The sequence below is a fragment of the Danio rerio genome, chromosome 10 (genome assembly GCF_049306965.1).
Source record: "Danio rerio strain Tuebingen ecotype United States chromosome 10, GRCz12tu, whole genome shotgun sequence".
Lineage (NCBI taxonomy): Eukaryota > Metazoa > Chordata > Actinopteri > Cypriniformes > Danionidae > Danio > Danio rerio.
Window position 1 is genome coordinate 3,394,551 of NC_133185.1, and position 22,950 is coordinate 3,417,500.

Here is a 22,950-nt window from a genome sequence, read left to right on the forward strand (position 1 = left end):
TAAGTTTGCCTTTTATTCTAAGCATAGACTAAAATATATGGATGTAGTATCAGTGACGTCACCCATAGGTTTCTGAACACTGCAAAAGCAGCTACAAGTAGGCGTGGCCAACCGTCGCCATTTTGTTTATGCGTCGTCGCACCCGTGGCGGGATACCAAACAAGCGCAAAGAGGCGGAGAGTGAGCGGAGCTACAGACACTGCTGGCATTTTGACCTTAGACCTGGCGTAGACAGACTTTACTATGGGGGAACGCTAAATACTTCATTACCTGCGACTCGTTTGTGTTCTGACCACACGTGCTTGTTTGTAAACTATATCAGTGGTACTACTTTTTTCATTAAGTACCACCTCAGAGAAAAAAAAAAAAAGTCTCTCCAAGAACCACCAAAAATGAGCAGTATTGAAATACAGTAGTGTAGTAGGCCCAGTACAGCAGCTACAACTCTGCACAGTTAAAAAATCATGGCAGATTACCTCAGAAATATAGGCTATATGACATATTATATACACCATTTTTGATACATTTTTAAATGTGTGTAGCATGTACTTGTACCATTAGTGTTACACGTACCACAGTTTGAGAACGCCTGCACTATATCAATATATATCAAGTGTTTAGACTTTTAAAAACACTGTTGTAATACACGGAGCAACTGAACACTGTTTTTCTACAGGAGGAAAACGCAAATGACTTCCAAACACTTCAGATAGAGTCTGTGTTAGTAAGGTAAATGCAAGGCTATTGATGAAATCCAGGCATAACACTGTATGATAACGCTTCAGATGACTGTTCTAGACAAGTGGTGCTCGCTGCAGAGCCATTTGAGGAGAGGTGAGCTCCAGAGAGGGGGAGCTTAAGCTTGAGCTCCACCTTTTTTGCACTTCTTCTACGAGTGATGTCACTGGGGGTAGGGTTAGGGGTGGGGTTGGTGTACGCATTAAAACAGCTTACAGGAGGAGGAGCGACAGCTCATGCTCCCCCTCTCTGGAGCTCACCTCTCCTCAAATGGCTCTGCAGCGAGCACCCTCTCGAGCCTACAGCTAATCAATCTGTCAGATTCTGGAGTGCTTTATAGCTCTAAAGAGAAATATAATTGATCCTAAATAAAACAAATACGTGTATAGAGATGGTATAGAAGTATATAATTTTACTCATATGAGAAATGGAGGCCACATGAACGGTTTGTGAGCACAATTAAGTGCACACAGCATCGCATATCATCTGATAATCGTAAAAAAATTAGTCCAAAAGGCAACTGACTGTGTAAAAAAAACATTAAACACAGAAATACGATGAATATGCCGTGTTCAGCAGCTAATCAGCCGGAATTAGCTGAGGTGAAGTGACCGAGACCAGCGAGACCTAGCTGTCACTCAAGTGGCCACGCCCCTAATTATGCAGACTTAATATAACCTAATATAAAGAAAACGGATGAGTTATAAAAAAAAAAAATTCACTCCCCTCAGAAGAGTAATATTAGCTATATGAACCAAAATCGTTTCTTTGTACCAGGCTGTAAACACACTTGTTTCTGCTGTAAATTTGGCTATTTTAGCAGTGGGCTCAATTGAAATTTGCTCCATATGGAGCCTGGACTAGCAGAATTTTGATGAATTGCAGTTTCAGTTACTTCCGTATTGGCTTCCTGAGAGAGAGCGGGGGGTTGCTGCTTGATTCCAACCCAATCCTTGGACATGGGGGTCACCTATGCATCCCACACAGATCTGGAAACTAGCGATTCGCTAATTTAATTTATGAGTGAATCTCCAAAAGACTGTTCTAGAGCCTACAGCTAATCAATCTGTCAGATTCTGCAGTGCATTACAGCTCTGAAGAGAAATATAATTCATCTTAAATAAAACAAATGCATGTTTACAGATGGTATAAAAGTAAATAACTTGACTCATATGAGAAATGGAGGCCACATGAATGGTTTGTGAGCACAATTAAGTGCACACAGCATCCCATACCATCTGATAATTGTAAACAATAAAGTCCAAAAGGCAACTAACTGTGTAAAAAACATTAAACACAGAAATATGATGAATATGCCGTGTTCAGCAGCTAATCAGCCGGAATTAGCTGAGGTGAAGTGACCGAGACCTAGCTGTCACTCAAGTGGCCACGCCCCTAATTATGCAGACTTAATATAACCTAATAAAAAGAAACGGATGAGTTATAAAAAAAAATTCACTCCCCTCAGAAGAGTAATATTAGCTATATGAACCAAAATCGTTCCTTGTACCAGGCTGTAAACACCCTTTTTTCTGCTGTAGATTTGGCTATTTTAGCAGTGGGCTCAATTAAAATGGACCTGGAGTAGCAGAATTTCGATGAATCGCAGTTTCAGTTACTTCTGTATTGGCTTCCTGAGGGAGAGCGGGGGGTTGCCGCTTGATTCCAACCTAATCCTTGGACATGGGGGTCACCTTTGCATCCCACACAGATCTGGAAACTAGCGATTCGCTAATTTAATTTATGAATGAAACTCCACAATTGAAACACAGACGCCACTAATGTTTACCATTTTTATTATAAAACTGACAGAATTTGAAGCGTCAAGACATTAACAAACTATAGACGGTAATAAAAAGACACTTGTCAACTCTGACTTGCCGTCCACAGCTGAAATTTAAAGTTCATCACTATGAAAGCTCGCTATGAAACGTCGCTCATTTACGTTAATAAAAACACACTGTTAACATGCTGACGTCATGTGACGGCAATACAAAACGATTTCATTTATGGCGAAGGAAAGGACAAATCAAAAGGTTTAAATTACATATTTACATACCAGCGTGTCAACAAGTCGGCACAAATACAGTTTAAAAGACGAGCTGCAACCGATCACAGCTTGATTTACGACAAACACGATTATCATCACGATCTCAAAACACCCCAACATTTAAAATGATTTGGCACGGTTACTGTACCCTTTAAGAAACCACTTAATATCTATATATCAACAAACAAACACTAAACTGAGACGACTGTAACAGCTAATGAGGCACATTAGGAACAAGCAAACAATATCAAAGCATCTTAAGACAGTCTAAAGGAGGATTCGATGAAGATATCGCAACGATCAACACACATCTGATTGCTACATGTCCATGAAGGCCCTCAGGCCGGGACAGGAGCGCTCTCAATACTGTCCGTCTCTGACCTTCAGGATCTGCGGTCGTAATCGCTGACCATCTTCTTGATGTGGTTGAGTTTGGCTTTCAGGTATTTGCACCGCTTCTTCTTCTGCTTGTATTCGCCGCTCTACAGAGAACACGAGAAAGAGTTTCAGACGGCAGATGTTGTGTTTAATACTAACAGTCGTGTGTGTGAAAGTCTGCTCACCCTCTTTTGGTCTTGGATCGCGTTGTACTCGTCCATGGCGTCCTGTTACAAGAGAATGATCAGAGTCAGCTCTTCACATGCTAACGTTAATTGTTTACTAAAAACACCAACAGAAGGCAAACAAATGGGTTAAACCGTAATGTCACTCAGAATCTCAGACTCTTACATTTAACACTTACATTTTAAAATGAACACCTCGTATTAGTAGAAATAATACTACTGAAATAATAATAAGAAGAAGAAGAAATATATAAAAAGTGGTAATATGAAAATTGTTTTACAGTATATGTTCAGTATTAAGACTTTTACATTACATAAAGAACTTTAATGACATTTGTATATTTGCGCAATTGATACTATATGCTAATATTATTACTATTATTATTATTATTAATAATAATAATAATCATTATTACTATTATTATTGAAAAATATGATTAAAACTTTTAAAATTACTAATATAACAACAAAATTTACTTATAAAACTTTTAATAATTATGAAAACCTGTTTAAATATAACAATTTAATAACTATAATAAAATACTACAATATAAAGTTAATGGTAATATGAATATTGTTTGACAGTATATTTTCAGTAATGGGTTTATACTTGAATATTGACAACTTTTCATACAAGGAACCAAGGAAACTTTTATATAAAAAACTGTATTAATGTTGTTTTTACATTTGCACAATTAATTGTACTAACTTTATGCTAACATTATTATGATTATTAAAATGTGAGATAGTAAAAATAATAATATAGACCACTGAAAAATACGTTTATAAAATTTTATATTTAATTTATATCGACATTTACATTAGCATCTTTATGCTATTGTTATTATTATATTATTGTTGTTATTAATATCATCAATAATATTAGTTTTAAAATAATAAGTGCAATAATAATAATTATTATTATAAATTTAACATTTTTATTTGACTAATTAAAATGAGATCGTGTAAATAATCACTACTGAAATAATAATAATAAACATACTTAATATATGATTAATGGCAATATGAATATTGTTTTACAGTATATTTTCAACTAAATCTTCTATACTATATATAGATTAACTTTTACATTTGCACAATTGTATATTTTTGCTAATAAATATATCTAAAATATATATTTGTTTATTATTAATATTCATTATCATGATCAATGTTATTACTTATAAATTATATATTACTACTACAACAAATAATAATAATAATAATAATAAATAAGATTAATGGTAATATGAATTGTTTTACAGCAGATTTTCTGTAAGAGGACACTTGACAACTTAATATTGATACAATTAATATTGACAAATATTGTAACAATGACTTAATATTCATAAATGTTATTTAATATTAATAAAAAATATAATATTGGCAACTTAATTTTGATTGTATATTCAAGAATTAGAATTTATATTAACAGTATTTTTTTACATTTGCACAATTAATTGTACCAACTTTATGCTAACATTATTAATAATATATTACAAAAATTACTTCTACTACTACTACTACTACTACTACTAATACTACTACTAATAATAATAAATAATAATTTATAATTATCATTTATAATAATAAATTATTGTTTTATCATCATCATCATCATCATCATCAATATTCTTAATTTTAATATAATAATAATAATATTACTATTATTATTATTATTATTATTATTAATGTACTGATAGTAATTGTAATATTATTAATTATATATTATTTATTAATTATAAAATCTTATTGAAATGTAACCACTGAATAATACTTATAAAATTCACAATATTCCTTTGCTCTGTTACTGTAAATGGATATGAATGTTGCAGTGTTTTATTCTACCAGGAACTGCGGGCTTCCCTCCTTGAGGCCGTCCAGCTCTCGGTCCACCTCTGCCAGGCGCTTGTTGATCTGGTCCATCTCCGCCTGCAGGTCCTTGTACTCCTGGTGGTCTTGATCAAAGAGGTGTTTGTAATCGTCTCTCTCTTGAGTATTCACAATAGGAGGAAACTCACTGTAAATAAATCAAAACGACAGCCATCACATCTGGAACCACACCGGACGTCACACTAGGGCTGAACTATACGACGGGAAAGCACATTTGGTGTGATCGGCCCCCTTGGAAAGGTTTTAACGCTAGTTTCATAAATCAGACGCCTGTTGATTTCAGCAGTTTCACCAACCTGAAGAAGTCGTCATCGTCCAGCTCGTCTCCTGAAGAAGCGTAGTCCGCGTCATAATCGCGTCCGTCAGCGGTGCGTGGACGTCCAGCACGCCTCTTCTTGGGCCGTCCTACAGAGCTGTTCATCTCAGAGCCGCTGCTAATAGGGACTGAATTACGGACGGGCAGAATCTCCCTGAAGAACACAAAGATGAGCAGCGTTACACAAACACACTGACATGACGCAACGTTTTATTCAAAGTCAATCATTATTACATATTTGGGTCTTTTGTGACCCGGACTAACATGGATGGATCTCTAATTGCCGCAGTAGCACAAAACACTGTTATTATTACTATTATTATTAATCATTATGATTAAAAGCAATAAAATAAAGTATAATTGTTGCCTACTAAACGTTGTAAACGCTCCAGTAATGCCGGATTTTATTTTCAAAATCTCGATGAACATGTTTATACATTTCTATCTGGTTCTTGAATCTGATTGGCTGATAGCCATGCGATATTCTGTCACTAACAGCACTCGTCCAGGCTCTTCACTCTTGTGTATAAAGCCTGGTTTATACTTCTGCGTCAAGAGACCGGCGTGACCCACGGCGCAGGTAACGCGCGTGGCTGTGCATTTACACTTCTGCGCGCTGTCTCTGTTGGTCTGCATTAACACTTCCGAAACGCTAGCTGGCAGTGAGGTGTAAATGTTCCTCTGTGTCGAGTTTCTTCGCTGGCGTTTTGTTTTTTCTGAACACTTTCTGAATGTACAAGTGGCTCAAACTCGTTCATTTTGAGGCAGGAACCGGCGGACGTGCAACAACTTTAACTATGAGGTAAACACAAAACCAAACTTTCCATCCGGAGCTCCTTCGCAGGACTCCACACTTGTAAACAATCGCTACATCAGGTTCGCGCAGCTATCAGTCCCGCCCAGACTCGTCAGTGCTACCAAGCCGACCAATCACAGAGCTTGCGCTACGCATCGTTGCGACGTGTAGTTACATTTTTTGAGAGGTGCACGTCAGCAACACCAACAACCACTCTGTCCACATACAGCAACAAGCAGAGGCCACTCTACAGTTTGACAAATACTGCAGCGGCTGTTGACGTTCCGCCACAAGATGGCGACAGAGTCCTTAAAGGGAGGAAAAACAGCATTTTCCCAGCATAAATTTCAAACTACAGCTGATCAAATTATTAAAAAACATGTCACTAACCTTCAAAAACGATCCCTTTTTTTATGTTAGTGTTGTATTTATACCACAGAAACTGCTAGTGTTTGCTTTGCTTTGGCTTTTTCCGGGTTAATTATTGTAAAATCCCGTTTTCAACAAAGAAATACTGGGAAATCTCTGTAGACTGGTGGCATTTCATGCTGTTCAGCCTTATAATCTTAAAGCATGAGCAAAAATCAGCTGTTTTGTGAACACTTTAGACATTACGCAAGAGAATCATTCTAATACTAGCTCTAAAGTGACGTTGGTGAATTAGTAACGGTTTCTGCTGTTCTGACATCAGCTGCAGATGTGAAGGAATCTTGGAAGAAAGTAGTTCCTAATACAAAAGGGTTTTTGAGACTCTCCGTGTTTGTTTTTCTTTTTTATACACACGTTTGTGCCGTCGAACTGTTGTATAAATGCAATATCACATGAGTAGCAGTGCAATGTGGCTGTATATTGTCACTGGTGGGATACTAAGGCCCCGTTTACACTATTGCAGTTTAGTTTTAAAACGGCGTTTTAGATCAAAAATGATCCGCGTCCACACTAGCGTTTCACCTAGCGTCTATGAACATATCTCCGTCCACACTATGCCACCAAAAACGTATATCACATGACTATTCGCGCTCTCTAGGCATGCGCGTTTGAGTATAAACAGGAAGCATGTGTCTCGCTCGGCATTTGGTTATTGTTAGTCAACAAACGCCGCTTGAACAATGAACGCGATGGCAAAGAAAGCAAGTGAGGTATTTTTGTGGACAGACGACGAGGTCGAGTTGTTACTAAACGTAACAAATGAATAACTGCATAATGGTGCCTAAAACAGACAATAGTGCAAACAACGCTCCCATTTCTGTGTCCATGTTGTTGTTCACAGTACTGTCTTCCGGTAGCGTTAAAGCCATGTGTTATAGTCATGTGATAGGGGCTTGACGAATAAGGGAAGGATACGCAATGACACAAAAGCCCCAATCAGGTAGCGAATCTCTGCAGCCCCGCCTCCGTTTTCAGATGTCTCCGTTTTCCTTCATCCACACTGAGACGGAGCAGAATGAAAACAGCCTCTCCAGCGCTTCCAAAACGCTCCGTTTCACGGCTCTAAAACTCAGGCGTAGTGTGGACGGATGGCGTAACCATAGCAAAACTTATGCATTTTAAAACGAGAACGCATTAGTGTGAACGGGGTCTAAGACACTCGGCCTCAGCATCCAAGAATGCTGCAGAATGTCTATTAGCATATTTGCATTGACTTTACATGTAAATCACTCACGCGTGACGTTTCATCCGTGTCTGGTGTGAACACAGCAGAACACCTATAGAAACCCTTACATATTACCAAAATACAGCAAATGCCAGACAAAATAAAAAGTTAAAAGGAAGTCTCTTACTGAAGCTACTTGCGCTAACATACCAAGATTAATGGAGATGCAATTTGAAATTTTTTTAAAAGTTTAAATTAAGGCTTTACTCACACGGGACTTTCACTGAGTGGAGGTTTATCGTAACTTGTGCTGTTGTCATCCAGATTGTTTCTGGAGCCAAACTTGACAGGATAGTCAGCCAGCAGACCCTCAGGGGCTCCATTCACATTATTGACCTGAGAAAAGCAGAGAGAGAGAGAGCATTCAATCTGGTTTGCAACAACGATCAATGCTGGGGATTGGAGTTAGTCTGCGTCTAACACGGTCTTTAATATTCTATAAGAGAGGGTCCCGGTTAGTTTGTCACATTTTTTAGGTTAAAGGGGGTCTATCCTGCCTCCTTTGCAAGATCAGGCTCTGATGTCCCTGGAGTGTGTGTGTGTGCGCGTAGTTTTAGCTTAATATACCACACTAATAATGTTTTATAGCTCTTTGAAACGGACCCTTTTAAGCTTTGTCCCTAATTGTGGTGTTTTGGTGACTGTCGCTTTAAATTCAAATAGGATTGCGGTCTCTTTAAAAGAAGGTGGAGCTACAATGCATGAGTGTCAGCATAGTGGCAAATCCAAAAACACGACTAATGACAACAGAAAATGTCAAAAGAAGGGGCTCAGGCCTAACCCAAACCAGTTAAAATAAACAGTAAAACTCAACATTTTTAATGCCTCTTAAGCCCCTTTCACACATAGACCTTTCCGGAAAATTGCCGGCAATTTTCCGGAAAGCTTGTATGTGTGAACAGGTCCTTTTTGAAAATACCGGTAAATTCGTTCTGGCTATTTTCCGGAAAGAGAAGTTCTAACATTACCGGCAATTTGCCGGAATGCTGCGCTATGTGAACGCAGAAGGAAGATTGCCGTAATAAGCGCGTGCACGTCTAGAACGTGCTGACGTGACACATCTGCTTTAGCCAATCACAACAGTCAGACGCATTCACGCCCGCGCGGTTTATGAGAATAAAAACCTTTAAATATTTTTCCAGACACATTTAGCTGCTAGAAGTTAGTCAGATCACGTTTATATGTTCTTCTTTATGCCAACCGTGTAAATAATCATCGATGAGATGCTTATGATAAGCCGTTGTTTGTTTACCTTCAAGCTTTGCGTGTGCCTGTGAAGTGAAACAGCCTGTGAGCGCCTGCACACGCACATATTATGAACATCTCGACCTGCGAAAGTGATCCTGCGAAAGTTGTTCACAATATTGATCATCCACAGAGTTTGTAATTTAGTCAAATGTTTACAAATACAAGTGCAGCCGTTTAAAGCTCATTTCTGGTGAATGATGTCAGAATTTACCGGTATTTTGGAATGGATGTGTGAACGCTCTTTTCCGGAAAATTTCCGTAACGTCCTCGCCTGTGTGAACAGCGCTTTTTTAAATATACCGGTAAAGTCGTTCCGGAAATTTTCCAGATATTTACCGGTATCACTGTGTGAAAGGGGCTATAGTCACTGACATTATCTTCAGCAGGTGAAAACTCTGATGGCAGACGGCTGCGTCTCACTCAGGGCCGTCTATGCTAATAATCAGAGCAGACGGAATCTGCGGACGTTTTTTGCTATTTCTGCTGAGAATTTTGGTAAAAATCTGCGGATTTTTGCGGAATTATTTTGGGAGTATCCAGCAGAGTATCATAACTAAAACCTTAATATATTAAATAAAAATCATAAATTACTGAATAAAAAATAAATATTCATATTTACACATTTACTCAAGTAAATAAATAGAATTAATAATGGGCTAAAAATCTCCAGAAATCTGCGGAAAATCAGCGGAATTCTGCGCGCGCAGATTCCGTGTGGGCCTACTAATGAGGGAGAGATGCTCACTAGTGGGCGGGGCTTTCCCTCTCTGATGACACGTACAATGAGAGAATGTCAATCAAAGCGTTTCTGCAGACTGTTTTTATAAAGTGTGACTATAAAAATGATGATTATAAATAGGCAACAGATTATTAATACATTTTTACAAATAGACGCTGGTTATATTCACACACTGCAGCCCCACAACAGGGTATAAACCCATTTTAAAAACTATTTTTGCATAATAGGTCCCCTTTAAATGAATTGGGACTCACTTTAAAAAAATCAATCAGACAGCATGAGGATATTGTTCTGCCTATAAAACCAAAAACAAAAAAAAAAGGTGCTTCAGAAACTTCGGAGCTCAGCACAGGACTAAAATATGCGCAAGGTTGGGGAAGGTTAACATTTCTTAAGCGTTTTAGTGAAGAGTTGGTGGATTCTTTCCTGCAAGGTGCAAACAGCAGACATGTTTCAACCCGTCTATCCTGAAGCAGTCAACAGATACTCCAGAACATCTCTAAAAGACTTCTGCGGTTCCATATTATATCTGGCTGTTTCCTTTAAAACAGAAAGAACAAACACTGAAACGAAAGAGCACGTCTTTTGCTTCACAAAGGTTTGCCTTTCTGGTTGAACCAGTTTTGCAGTGACTAGATGATCATGCATTGAACAGGAGACAAACACAACAATATACTAAACTCAATCTGTCACCTCCAGATTCAAACCAAAAGCAGATTGAAAGCATGAATAAGAAAACGTGCAGTTGAAATCAGAATTAATTGGCCTCCTGTGAATTTTAGGTTTCTTTTCCAAATGATGTTCATCAGAGGAAGGAAATTTTCACAGTATTTCCTATCATATTTGTTCTTCTGGAGAAAGTCTTATTGGTTTCATTTCGGCTAGAATAAAAGCAGTTTTACATTTTTTTTAAAAACCATTTTAAGGTCAAAATTATTAGCCCTCTTAAGCTATATTATTTTCAACTGTCTACAGAACAAACCATCATTATACAAAGAATTGCCCTGAACCCCAACAACACACAAGCCTTTCTAATAAATGTTGCCTAATTACCCCAACTTGCTTATTTACCCCGTTTACGCTTATAACAGGGTTTCTGCAGGTTTAAACGGGTAAAATTTAAGACCTTTTTAAGACCATTATGAATTAAATTTCAGACTTAAACAAGAAAATTGCTTAGATCTTTTTACTTGCCCCATAAAAATGTGTCGGAAACAAGAAAACTCCAGTTATATGTTTTTTTTTAATATTTTTTTTTTTTTTAAAGAAAAGTTATGCTGTTTTAAAAACTGTAATAAACTAAATGCACAATATACATTTACGCATAAATACCTGGAGAACTGTGTGAGTGTAAGGAAGGCAATTAAACCCTACAGGTAATAAATGATATTTTCGTTAAACTGTTGGCCAATTGTGTAGCTTTACAAGAACAAAAGAAAATCAAGAACTGTTTAAATTTAAGACCTACAAAACCATACATTAGTGAATTTAAGACTTCATTCATTCATCTTTTCAGCCTAGTCCTTTAATTCAACAGGGGTCGCCACAGCGGAATGAACCACCAACTTATCCAGCTTATGTTTGACACAGCGAATGCCAATCCAGCAGCAACCCAGTACTGGAAAACACCCATACACTCATACTCATGCGTTTGGACTTGTGGGGGAAACTGGAACACCCATAGGAAACCCATGCAAACACAGGGAGAATATGCAAACTCCATGCAGAAACGCCAACTGAGCCAGCCGGGGCTCAAACCAGCGACCTCCTTGCAGTGAGGTGACAGCGCTAGCCACCCCGCCGCCCCTAATTTAAGACTTTTAAAGCATAAAAGATTTATTATTTGAAATTTATGACAGAGCCCACACTTGTTTAAATGTCACTTTAAGCTTAATACTAGCGTTTTGAAAGATATCTAGTGAAATATTATGTGCTGTCATCATGGCACAGATAAAAGAAGTCAGAATGAATCATTTAAAACAATTATCTTAAGAAATGTGTTGAAAAACATTGGGGACACATATACATGAGGGCTAATAATTCAGACTCGACTGTATATGCCAGTAAAATGGTGGGAGAAGCCTGCATATTTGATCAAGTAAACGTGTGGCTGGATTTTTTTCTATTTTAGAGCAAGACGAATGCATGCGAGTGAAACTGTCACAACAAAACCACACCCAGAAACCAACTGTGAGCGAGCGTTTCCCTCCCCCAACCACCAGTACAAACTGGTCTTTCCACTTAATGAGACTGAAAACCACACAAGTCAACGATATTCAACAGCAGACAGACCACTGCTCTCAGATAAACAAGTTTCAGCAAAGAGACGACAAGAGGAAGTTAATTAACTTGTGTGTTTGACAACAGAAAAAAGCACGGGTGTAGAACTGAAGCCCATATTTACTGCATCTCGAGTATAATGAACTCTAGAAGCAGTAGGAAATTATAGTGCTTTAAGGTCACATGGGAGGACAGAGAGTTTTAGGATAAAAGTATTTTAGTTTTGGGATTTTTTAGGAACTTAAATATCCCAAACGACGCCTGATGTCTAACAATGAGCTTAAATACGCGAATGAGAATTTTTGGCATTTTTTTTACAGATACATTCATGTAAATCTTTAATACTCTTCAGCTCAGAAACAGCTACTAATTTTCACAAATACTTACGGAGAATAACAGTGAATTCAATTTTGAAGTGGCAAATTATTCTCCTGCAAAATGTTCTTTTAACGGTGTTTGTAAAAACAATAAATAAATAAATAAAAAGCTGGATAAAGATTCTGAAAAATGTAAATATTAAAGTCAATTAACTGTATTTTTGCTTCAATAAATATTAAATTAATAGTTTATTTTAATTTCAGATTAATACAATTTTTAAAAAACATTTAATTTTATGATTATATTGATTTATGCAATTTATTATTATCATTGAAATGTGATCCTTTTAATTTATTTTAATTAACAATACAATTTATTTTTCTTTCATTTACACAAAATATCCACAGCTTTTCTAAATTCAAGTTAAATAAATGTGTTTATAATTTGCATTTATTTATATTCAGATTGATTATTTTTTTATAATGGTTCTTAATGCATAATTATATTGATTTATTTAAATTTGTGCAATTTATTATTATTATTATTATTATGATTATTACTCATGAAATGTATGCAGTTCTCTTTATTTTTGTTTCATTGATTTTAATGAACAATCAATACAATTTATTTCCTTTTCAGATACAAAGTCCATGACTTTTCTAAATTTAAGTTAAATAAATTAATAATTTGCATTTATTTATATTCAGATTTTAATTATATTTTTAAAAATGTTTTTTAATGCATGATTACATCAATTACTTAAAAAATTTGTGCAATTTATTATTATTATTATTACTACTACTACTACTACTACTACTAATGAATTGTATGCAGTTCTCTTTATTTTTGTTTCATAATGAACAATTAATACAACTTATTTTTAGGAACAAAAATATCCACAGCTTTTCTAAAAACAAATTATTAATACATTAATTTAATTTTTATTTATTTATATTCATATCTCAATTATATATATATATATATATATATATATATATATATATATATATATATATAAATAATGCTTTTTAACTTATGATCATATAGATTTTTTAATTTGTATAATTTATTATTATTATTATTATTGATTATTTTTTTGTTCTCTTTATCTTCGTTTTATTGATTATAAATCAGCAATTAATTAAAAAAAATGTTATATACAAAAAAATATAAATAGCTTTTCTAAACACTGGATGGATGGTTGGATCAATCGATTGATCGATAGGTAAATAGACAGACAGACAGACAGACAGCACTCACCCAGTCCTCCACATCTTGCGGGGAGTTCTGGTCATCAAATTCTTTCACTCTGCGCCATAAGATGTTGTCCTTCCCGTAATTGTTGATTCTTTGACGAGTTTTAATGGCGAAGACCATGATGATGATGAGAGCCGCGATGACAACAAAGTCCAAAACTAGAGCGATCGCCTGGATGAGGGACACAGAGAGGTCAGTATTAGTGAGCAATGAGTTCATATTAATTACAACTTACAAGAGCTTTTTTGTGTGTAGAATCAATATGTCTTTGTATCTCATCTAGGCAATCGCTCTTGTTGTCTATTACACATTACACACACAAAAACTACTATATTTAACAAATAAGTATTAATTGCAAAGAATTATTAAAGATATTAATGAATAAATAAATATAGTATATAGCAAAAACCTTTAAATCCACCTATTGGGTCAAGACATTGTAATTAGCTAAAAAAATCCCTAAAGATGCAATTAGAAATTATTTTACCAAACATAACACATTACACAGACCACCTGAAATTAAAAATATATAAATCTGTCAAGTAAGTGGCGGTTCATTCCGCTGTGGTAACCCCTGATAAACCAGGGACTTAGCAAAAAAGAAATAAATGAATGAAATCTGTCAAGTGTGTGTATTAATCAATAACATTAAAACTGACATTAATAAATCTTAACAATCTGTTGTCATTTCTGATTTTTGGGATTTAGATTTAAAATGTAAACATGCAAACATTGCAAAGCTTATTAGATTCAAATAATGTAGTGTAAAAACATTGTGAAACAGCAATATGTGCATTGTACAGGGTGGGCCATTTATATGGATACGCCTTAATAAAATGAGAATGGTTGGTGATATTAAAGTCCTGTTTTGGCACATTAGTATATGTGAGGGGGCAAACTTTTCAAGATGGGTGACCATGGTGGCCATTTTGAAGTTGGCCATCTTGGATCCAACTTGTATTTTTTTCCAATAGGAAGAGGGTCATGTGACACATCAAACTTATTGGGAATTTCACAAGAAAAGCAATGATGGTTTTGACGTAACTTTATTCTTTCAAGAGTTATTTACACGTTTCTGACCACTTATACACTGTGTTCAATGTGCTGCCCGTTGTGTTGGATTGTCAATGCAAGCCTCTTCTCCCACTCTTCACACACTGAGAGCAACACCGCACGAGAAATGCCAGCACAGGCTTCCAGCATCCGTAGTTTCAAGTGCTGCACATCTTGTATCTTCACACCATAGACAATTGCCTATTGATAATTTATTCATTAATATAGGTTTTATTATTACTACTATTAATATTACTATATTTAATATATAATAATTAATTCCATATGATTTTTAGAGATGATAAATCTATTCATTAATACTTAATTATTATTATTATTATTTGTATTGTTGTTCTTCCTCTTCTCATTATTATTATTATTATTATTATATTTAATATATATTCATTAATTCCAAACTATTATTAGAGATATATTTATTCATTAATATTATTTTTTTATTATTACTTTTAATATTACTATGTTTAATATATAATAATGAATTCTATAGGATTATTAAAGATGATATATTTATTAATATACGTTTAATTATTATTATTATTATTATTTTATTTAATTATTAGAGATAATTTATTTCTTCATTAATATATATTTTATTATTATTTCAGCTTTTTTTTGGTATGCTTTTGGTCAAGTCAAAAAACAGTCTATTAATGTTTGTACAAAATTAAAAGATTGTTTTGAAAAACAAAGCAACACAAAAACAACTTTAAGTGTACAATGCTGCGCTCACCTCTTGAGGGTCCACCACGCAGTAATGGTACAGATACTGGTTGACAAACGTTGACATCTGGGCCTGCTGGTAAGCAGCGCACATGGAGTACACCTGATTAAACTGCACCGACCCGGACGTCTGCGCCATTGGGTAAACCGTCACCAGGTACACTATGGTGGCGATGAACATGAAGAATGCCAAGAGGGCGCTGACGATAATGACAGACAGGTAAAACTTCCTGCCCTGGCACACTCTCTGGTGCGAGATGACCATGATGAAGATGACCATCAGAGCGATGAAGGTGATGATCGCCATGGCAATCATAAAGCCCTTCCCCTGCCTTGGGTCATTCTGAGAACCCAGGATCCCATAACCGAAACTTCCAGCTCCGCCCATTCCATAGCCCGTACCCCCAAAACCGCTGCCATAGGAACCACCATAGGAGCCTCCATAATAGCCTCCATTGGTTCCGAATCCGGCAGCTCCTGCATTGGTATCCCAGGCCAAAGTGGAGGCCACACAGACAAAGATTCCCACGCAGAAGATGATGGACAGCACACACATGATCTTTATGATGCCCGGTGGAGATGTCCAGCGGTAGAAATGCTGGAACTCATCGTCAGGATAGTAGGAGTACGCCGGCTGCGGAGCAACGTTACTGGAGAGAAAACATTGAGAGAGAGTAGAGATATTTCAGTTCCTCTAGCCAAGTCAGGGCAAAAACCAGAATTATCTTACAAGGAAACATAACGATTTAACATTTCGTCAGTTAGTGGCTAATTGGTACAAATTCAGTTGTTCAGTTGTACGAAAATGTATGATTTTTAAAGGTCCTATGAAATTAGAATAAAGTTTAGACGTTAGTTTCAGCATTGTTAGTTTGTAGGATATCTATAAGCTAGTGCGCACCAAAACACTGACAAAATTCACAGTTATAAGCTATAAAACTGACATACAGTACACATGTAAAGGGGTAATCTGTCCATTTTTTTATAATAGACTCTTAGAGGGATCAAAAGAGAACTCAATCTACTTCTCAGTGTGAAAAGATGATCTTCAAGAAGACATATCTAAAGAAGAAAGGATAGATTCTTGTTCATTTGTCTAAAATAATAGCATTAACACAAGTTGTAAAATACCGCAATATAAAATGGCTCCTATGAACTTGCATTACACCAGCTAAACTGCATAGATTTAACCCAAATATTCCTGATAGTTGTACAAAATGCATTGAAGTGAGTACCCTTTATCATAATGTATGGGAGTGCAATGAAATCCAAAATTTTTGGAAGGAGATTCTTATCATGAGATTTCCATTTTTAAGAAGGGGGACCCGAGGGTGTGCTCCAACTATAGGGGGAAAATCACACTCCTCAGCCTCCCTGGGAAAGTCTATGCCAGAGTACTGGAGAGGAGGATCCAGCTGATGATTGAATCGAGGATCCAGGAGGAACAATGCTGTTTTCCTCTTTGCCGTGGCACACTGGACCAGCTCTATACCCTCACCAGGGTACTCGAGGGTTCATGGGAGTATGCTCAACCAGTCCACATGTTTTGTGGACTTGGAGAAGGCAATCGACCGTGTCCCTCGTGGCATTCTGTGGAGAGTACTCGGGGAGTATGTGGTCCGAGGTGCTTTGTTAAGGGCCGTCTCGTCTCTGTATGAACAGAGTAGGAGTTTGGTACGCATTGCCGGCAATAGGATAAAACTTGTTTCCAATGCATGTTGGGTTTTGTTCACGAGTGAGGGCAGGATGGAACGTGAGATTGACAGGCGAATCGGAGCAGCAGCAGCAGTAATGCTGTCGACGTACCGGTCCATTGTGGTAAAGAAGCAGCTGAGCCGAAAGGCAAAACTCTAGATTTACCAGTCAATCTAAGTTCCTACTCTTACCTATGGTCTTGAGCTTTGGGTCATGACCAAAAGGACAAAATCTCGGATACAAGCAGCCGAAATAAGTTTCCTTCGCAGTGTGGCAGGGAGCACCCTTATGGACAGGGTGAGGAGCTCTGTTACCTGGGAGGAGCCAGTGCTCCTCCACATCGAGAGAAGTCAGCTGAGGTGGCTCGGATGTCTGCTTCGGATGGACGACTACATGGGGAGGTGTTCCAGGCATGTCCCACCGGAAGAAGGTCTTCGGGGAAGACCCAGGACACGTTGGAGGGACTATGTCTGTCAGTTGGACAGGGAATACCTCGGGATCCCCCCAGAGGAGCTGGAGGAAGAGTCTGGGGAGAGGGAAGTCTGGAGTTCTCTCCCAAGACTGCTGCCTCCGCGACCCAGCCACAGATAAGCGGATAGAAGTTATGATGATTCTTATCATGATTGGTGAATTGAAAAAAAATGTACATTTGGTTCCCAAAATATGTTTATTTCATATATACCCTGTAAACCTGGATCTAAACACAAGCCAACACAAACTATTAGATTTTAGTTCACTCAAAGGCCATCCTGTGGCCATTGGATTAAAGAAATGACTAGTAATCTTGCTCTGGAGAAGCTGACATACACTATTAAAGGGAAATTACAAGATTTATATAAAATATGGACCCCCTTTCAACACTTTTGGAACAAGGTGGACCATGCAACATTTTTTAATGTGAGAGCATTCAAACCCTTATTGTATTGACCTTATTCTTAAATGCGGAAGTGCGCCTGTTTTCACGATTGTCTTAGAACTTCCGATTCAGTGACCTATGGGAGAAATGACTAGGAATAATAAACGGCAGAAAACGGTCAAACTACTCACTCTACAAACAAATGTTTGCATGACTATACAGACAAAGTAAAATATTATAATAAGAAAATATCAAATTGCAACATCAAGCAGCGTAATGAGCAGTTTTTAACGTCAAAAAATGAATGACAGTGAATGAGACCGGAAGTCTCGAGCCAAAAAGATAAAAATGGCAGCGCCCGCTCGTCTGCGGAGAATAAGGTGAATTGTTTAGATGTCATTTCAGCAACAGTTAACAAATTAGTTTAACCAGTAACACTGGAAAGCTGTGAAATGGAAGATACAAAAATGCACTTAACTTAACTTGTTATTATTTATTTATTTTTTTAATTATGTACTGTTGTTATTTGAATTTATGTAATTTATTTACAGTTTAATTCAGAATTATTTGCCCCCCTTTGAATTTTTTTTTCTTTTTTTAAATATTTCCCAAAAGATGTTTAACAGAGGAAGGAAATTTTCACAGTATGTCTAATAATATTTTTTCTTCTGGTGAAAGTCTTATTTGTTTTATTTCAGCTAGAACAAAACGCAGTTTTTAATTTTTTAAAGACCATTTTAGGGAGATAATTATTAGCCCCTTTAAGCTATTTATTTTTTCGATAGTCTACAGAACAAACCATCATTATAGAATAACTTTTTTAATTATCCTAACCTGCCTAGCTACCCTAATTAACCTAGTTAAACATTTAAATGTCACTTTAGGCTGTATAAAAGTGTCTTGAAAAATATCTAGTCAAATATTGTTTACTGTCATCATGGTTAAAGATAAAATAAATCAGTTATTAAAACTATTATGTTTAGAAATGTGTTGAAGAAATCTCTCCATTAAACAGAAATTGGAGGAAAAATAAACATGAGGTCTAATAATTCAGGTGGACTAATAATTCTGACTTCAACTGTATATATTTATTTTCACATTTTTAACCATTTGTCTTTTCACTTTTTATTTTTATTTTTTTTTTTTTTACGTATTTTGTTCTGTAGTTCAAACAAAACCCAAAAATTATATTTCGAAAAAACTTAACATTTAATTTGACGCCACGCCAACATAAATGTATTGAGGTAAAGTTGGTTTTATATTCACACATTCAGAAGTTCTCCTTAATAATATACTTTCAGAAAAGTATTCTTAAATAGTGAAATCATATTATCAGCCAATGGCTATCAAAGTACAACATGGTTTACAGTCAATTAAATAGTGCTAATGTTGTTTTAAAGTCATACTTGCATGTGATTTCTCAATATTAAAAAGTACCGTGGTAAACAATATAGGGAGTATGTCACAAGTTGTCACTGAGCAAATGTGAGAATATAAAACCAACTTTACCTCAATCATGAATGTTTCTTCAATAATAGCTGTGAGAAGGGGACTTATTTACTCTCTCTCAAGTGGTTATAAACCTTATGAGTTTATTTCATTAGGGAACACAAAAGATATTTAAAAAAAAAAAGCTTTAAACAAGTAACCATTGACTTCCATAATAGAACAAACAAATACCACAGAAATCAATGGTTAAAGGTTTCCGGCTTTTTGTGTTTGAAGACAGAAACTCCTAAAGATTTGAAACAACAGATGAGTAAATGATGAAAATTTTCATTTTTCTGTGAACTAGCCACTTAACTTGGCAACCAGCCAAACAAATAAACATTAGCACTTCCAACATTTCAAACTAGCCATAGGCTTGCTGGGTAATACCAAAAAAACTTACAGTTAGTCCACACTAATAAGGCAAGTTTATGGGAACTACACCCTTTTAACGATGTAACGAAAACATTTAGTTTAAGTTGCGTTTGGTAAAGCAATTTGAGCGTAAAAGACTAATATAACAGGATAAAAATACACATTAACCAGTATAACACAGTAGAGGGAAACTGAGGTGAAACTCAACACTTACTATCCATTCTCTTCATAATCATAGGGCGGAGGACTCCCGATGTGCTTCGACGACATTCTGAGGCGAATAAAAGTAAATTAACAGGATATAAGTTAGGAATAAAATATCATACAATATAATACATCCATTATTTTATTAATCTTAGTCGCCATTAAGAACAAAAGTCAACATTACCGCGTAAAACTCCAGTAAAAAGATTTAATAACGTTAGTTCCTGAGGTAAATCTCTAATATGGATCAGTAATTATCTTTTAATAAAAGACAGTAGATCGAAAAACAATGCGGACAATTTATAGACAATATAGTGTAATTTTAATCTCACCTGTTAATACACCTGTGAACGTCCTGTTTTAGTGAATGTGTGTGTCACAGCTCAGGTGAGACAAACAACCTTTCCTTATTATGATCACGCCCCGCCCACACGCGCTCAGTCGTACCCACGCACATACACAAGGCGTCTCAATACATAGTTAGCTCCCTACCTAGAGAGCAAGGGCGAAAACTGTTTTTATGCACCGATTGTAATCTCTTAAAAACTGTAAAGGTGCCTGCAAATGCTCTCTGGATAGAAAGCATAGTAGATTTTGAAAGACGGCCACACACAGAGAGGGAGAGAGAGAGAGAGAGAGAGAGAGAGAGAGAGAGAGAGAGAGAGAGAGAGAGAGAGAGAGAGAGAGAGAGAGAGAGAGAATAACCTGGTATCGGGATGCAGGCATTTTACAGCATGGGTTTGTGATAAGACACACGCAAAATAACACAGGTGTGGTCACATTTCTTACATATGGTCACTGTTGCATTGTTCCAGTGCTTACACATTAAGAGCTACTTTACAAACTGCAATATTTAAAGGGATAGTTCACCCGAAAATGATCAATTCTCTTCTTTTTCCTCGCCCTCAAGTGGTTTAAACCCCTTATGACTTTCTTTTTTAATCAAGAACTGACTATTTTAAAGAAGGTGGGAACCGGTAGCCACTGACATTAAGATGAAAACAATAATTTATTTTATGAAATATATAAGAAACACAAATGGAAGGTTAGTAAATGATGACAGAAATTTTCCTTTTAATTATCCCTTTAACCCTCGAGCACGTTAGGCTTGACATTTAGAGACAAAATCATTTTATTTTTAATTTTTAAAAAATTATTTCCTTAGTGGTTAGCACTGTTGCCTCACAGCAAGAAGGTCGCTGGTCCCGCTTGGGTCTGTTGACATTTCCGTGTGGAGTTTGCATGTTTCCATGATGCGAATCTTCCGTTCCACCACATGCCAAAGGTGCTCTATAGGATTGAGCTCTGGTGACTGTGGAGGCCATTTGAGTACAGTGAACTCATTGTCATGTTCAAGAAACCAGTCTGAGATGATTCACGCTTTATGACATGGTGCTCTTCTGCAGATCTTGGTTGTAACAAGTGGTTGAGATACAGTTGCCTTTCTATCAGCTGGCACCAGTCTGGCCATTCTCCTCTGACCTCTGGCATCAACAAGGCATTTGCGTCCACAGAACTGCCGCTCACTGGATATTTTCTCCTTTTCAGACCATTCTCTGTAAACCCTAGAGAAAGTTGTGTGTGAAAAATCCCAGTAGATCAGCAGTTTCTGAAATACTCAGAGCAGCCCGTCTGCCACCAATAACCATGCCACATTTAAAGTCACTAAAATCACCTCTCTTCCCCATTCTGATGCTTGGTTTGAATTGCATGGTCTTGACTATGTCTGCATGCCTAAATGCATCGAGTTGCTGCCATGTGATTGGCTGATTGGAAATTTACATTAACAAGCAGTTGGATAGGTGTACCTATTATAGTGGCCGGTGAGTGTATTGGGTAGTTACTATAAAAAGTAATATATTACTATATTAAGTCACTTTTTTATGTAACTAAATTATATATACTGTTGAAATCAGAATAAATAAACCTTCTTTGAATTTTTCTTTTTTTTTATGTTTCCCAAATGATGTTTAACAGAGGAAAGAAATGTTCACAGTATGTCTGATAATATTTTTTCTTCTGGAGAAAGTATTATTTGTTTTATTTCGGCTAGAATAAAAGCAGTTTTTAATAAAAAAAAAGTTTTAAGCTCAATATTATTAGCCCCTTAAGCTCTATTTTTTGATGGTCTAAAGAACAAACCATCGTTATACAATAAATTGCCTAATTACCCTAACCTGCCTAGTTAACCTAATTAACCTAGTTCAGCCTTTAAATGTCACTTTAAGCTGTATAGAAGTGTCTTGATAAATATCTAGCCCAATATTATTTACTGTCATCATGACAAAGATAAAATAAATCAGTTATCAGATATTAGATTTTAAAACTATTATGTTTAGAAATGTGCTGAAAAAGTCTTCTCTCTGTTAAACAAAAATTGGGGAAAAAAACGGGGCTAATAATTCTGACTTCTGACAAACTATATATATATATATATATGAAATTACTTTAAAAAATATATTACAAATTCTTAGTCAGGGGTGTCAAACTCAATTCCTGGAGGGCCGAAGCCCTGCACAGTTTAGTTCCAACCCTGCTCCAACACACTTACCTGTAGGTTTCAAACAAGCCTGAAGGACTCAATTAGTTTGATCAGGTGTGTTTAATTAGGGTTGGAACTAAACTGTGCAGAGCTGCGGCCCTTTTGGAACTGAGTTTGACACCTGTGTTCTTAGTCATATTTTTA

General features: G+C 36.3%; 1 protein-coding gene and 1 long non-coding RNA gene across 3 annotated transcripts in view; both read right to left on the reverse strand.

The window, feature by feature from the left end:
• LOC141376286 (uncharacterized) overlaps positions 1 to 22,950 on the reverse strand; it is a 501,640-nt gene that overhangs the window by 314,152 nt on the left and 164,538 nt on the right. The window lies entirely within an intron of this gene.
• oclna (occludin a) lies at positions 2,518 to 20,670 on the reverse strand. 2 transcript variants are annotated; one of them, XR_012385857.1, is made up of 9 exons: positions 20,597 to 20,649; positions 20,275 to 20,331; positions 15,657 to 16,296; positions 13,786 to 14,023; positions 8,222 to 8,446; positions 5,541 to 5,714; positions 5,200 to 5,371; positions 3,352 to 3,393; positions 2,518 to 3,270 (listed from the first exon to the last, which is right to left on the reverse strand). XR_012385857.1 is itself a non-coding variant. In NM_212832.2 (9 exons), the coding sequence occupies exons 2-9, from the start codon at positions 20,328 to 20,330 to the stop codon at positions 3,172 to 3,174; spliced, it is 1,476 nt and encodes a 491-aa protein (NP_997997.2). In that variant the 5' UTR covers position 20,331; positions 20,597 to 20,670; the 3' UTR covers positions 2,518 to 3,171. The 2 variants fall into 2 exon arrangements, 1 of the variants encoding a protein (NP_997997.2); NM_212832.2 differs by having other exon boundaries at positions 8,222 to 8,346; positions 13,856 to 14,023; positions 20,597 to 20,670.

Coding starts and splice junctions, on each gene's coding strand:
- oclna (NM_212832.2), bottom strand. CDS start 20,330: ATGTCGTCGAAGCACATCGGGAGTCCTCCGCCCTATGATTATGAAGAG. Junction 16,297..20,274: donor GATTATGAAGAGAATGGATA/GTAAGTGTTGAG, acceptor TTTTCTCTCCAG/TAACGTTGCTCCGCAGCCGG. Junction 14,024..15,656: donor GCGTGGTGGACCCTCAAGAG/GTGAGCGCAGCA, acceptor TCCCTCATCCAG/GCGATCGCTCTAGTTTTGGA.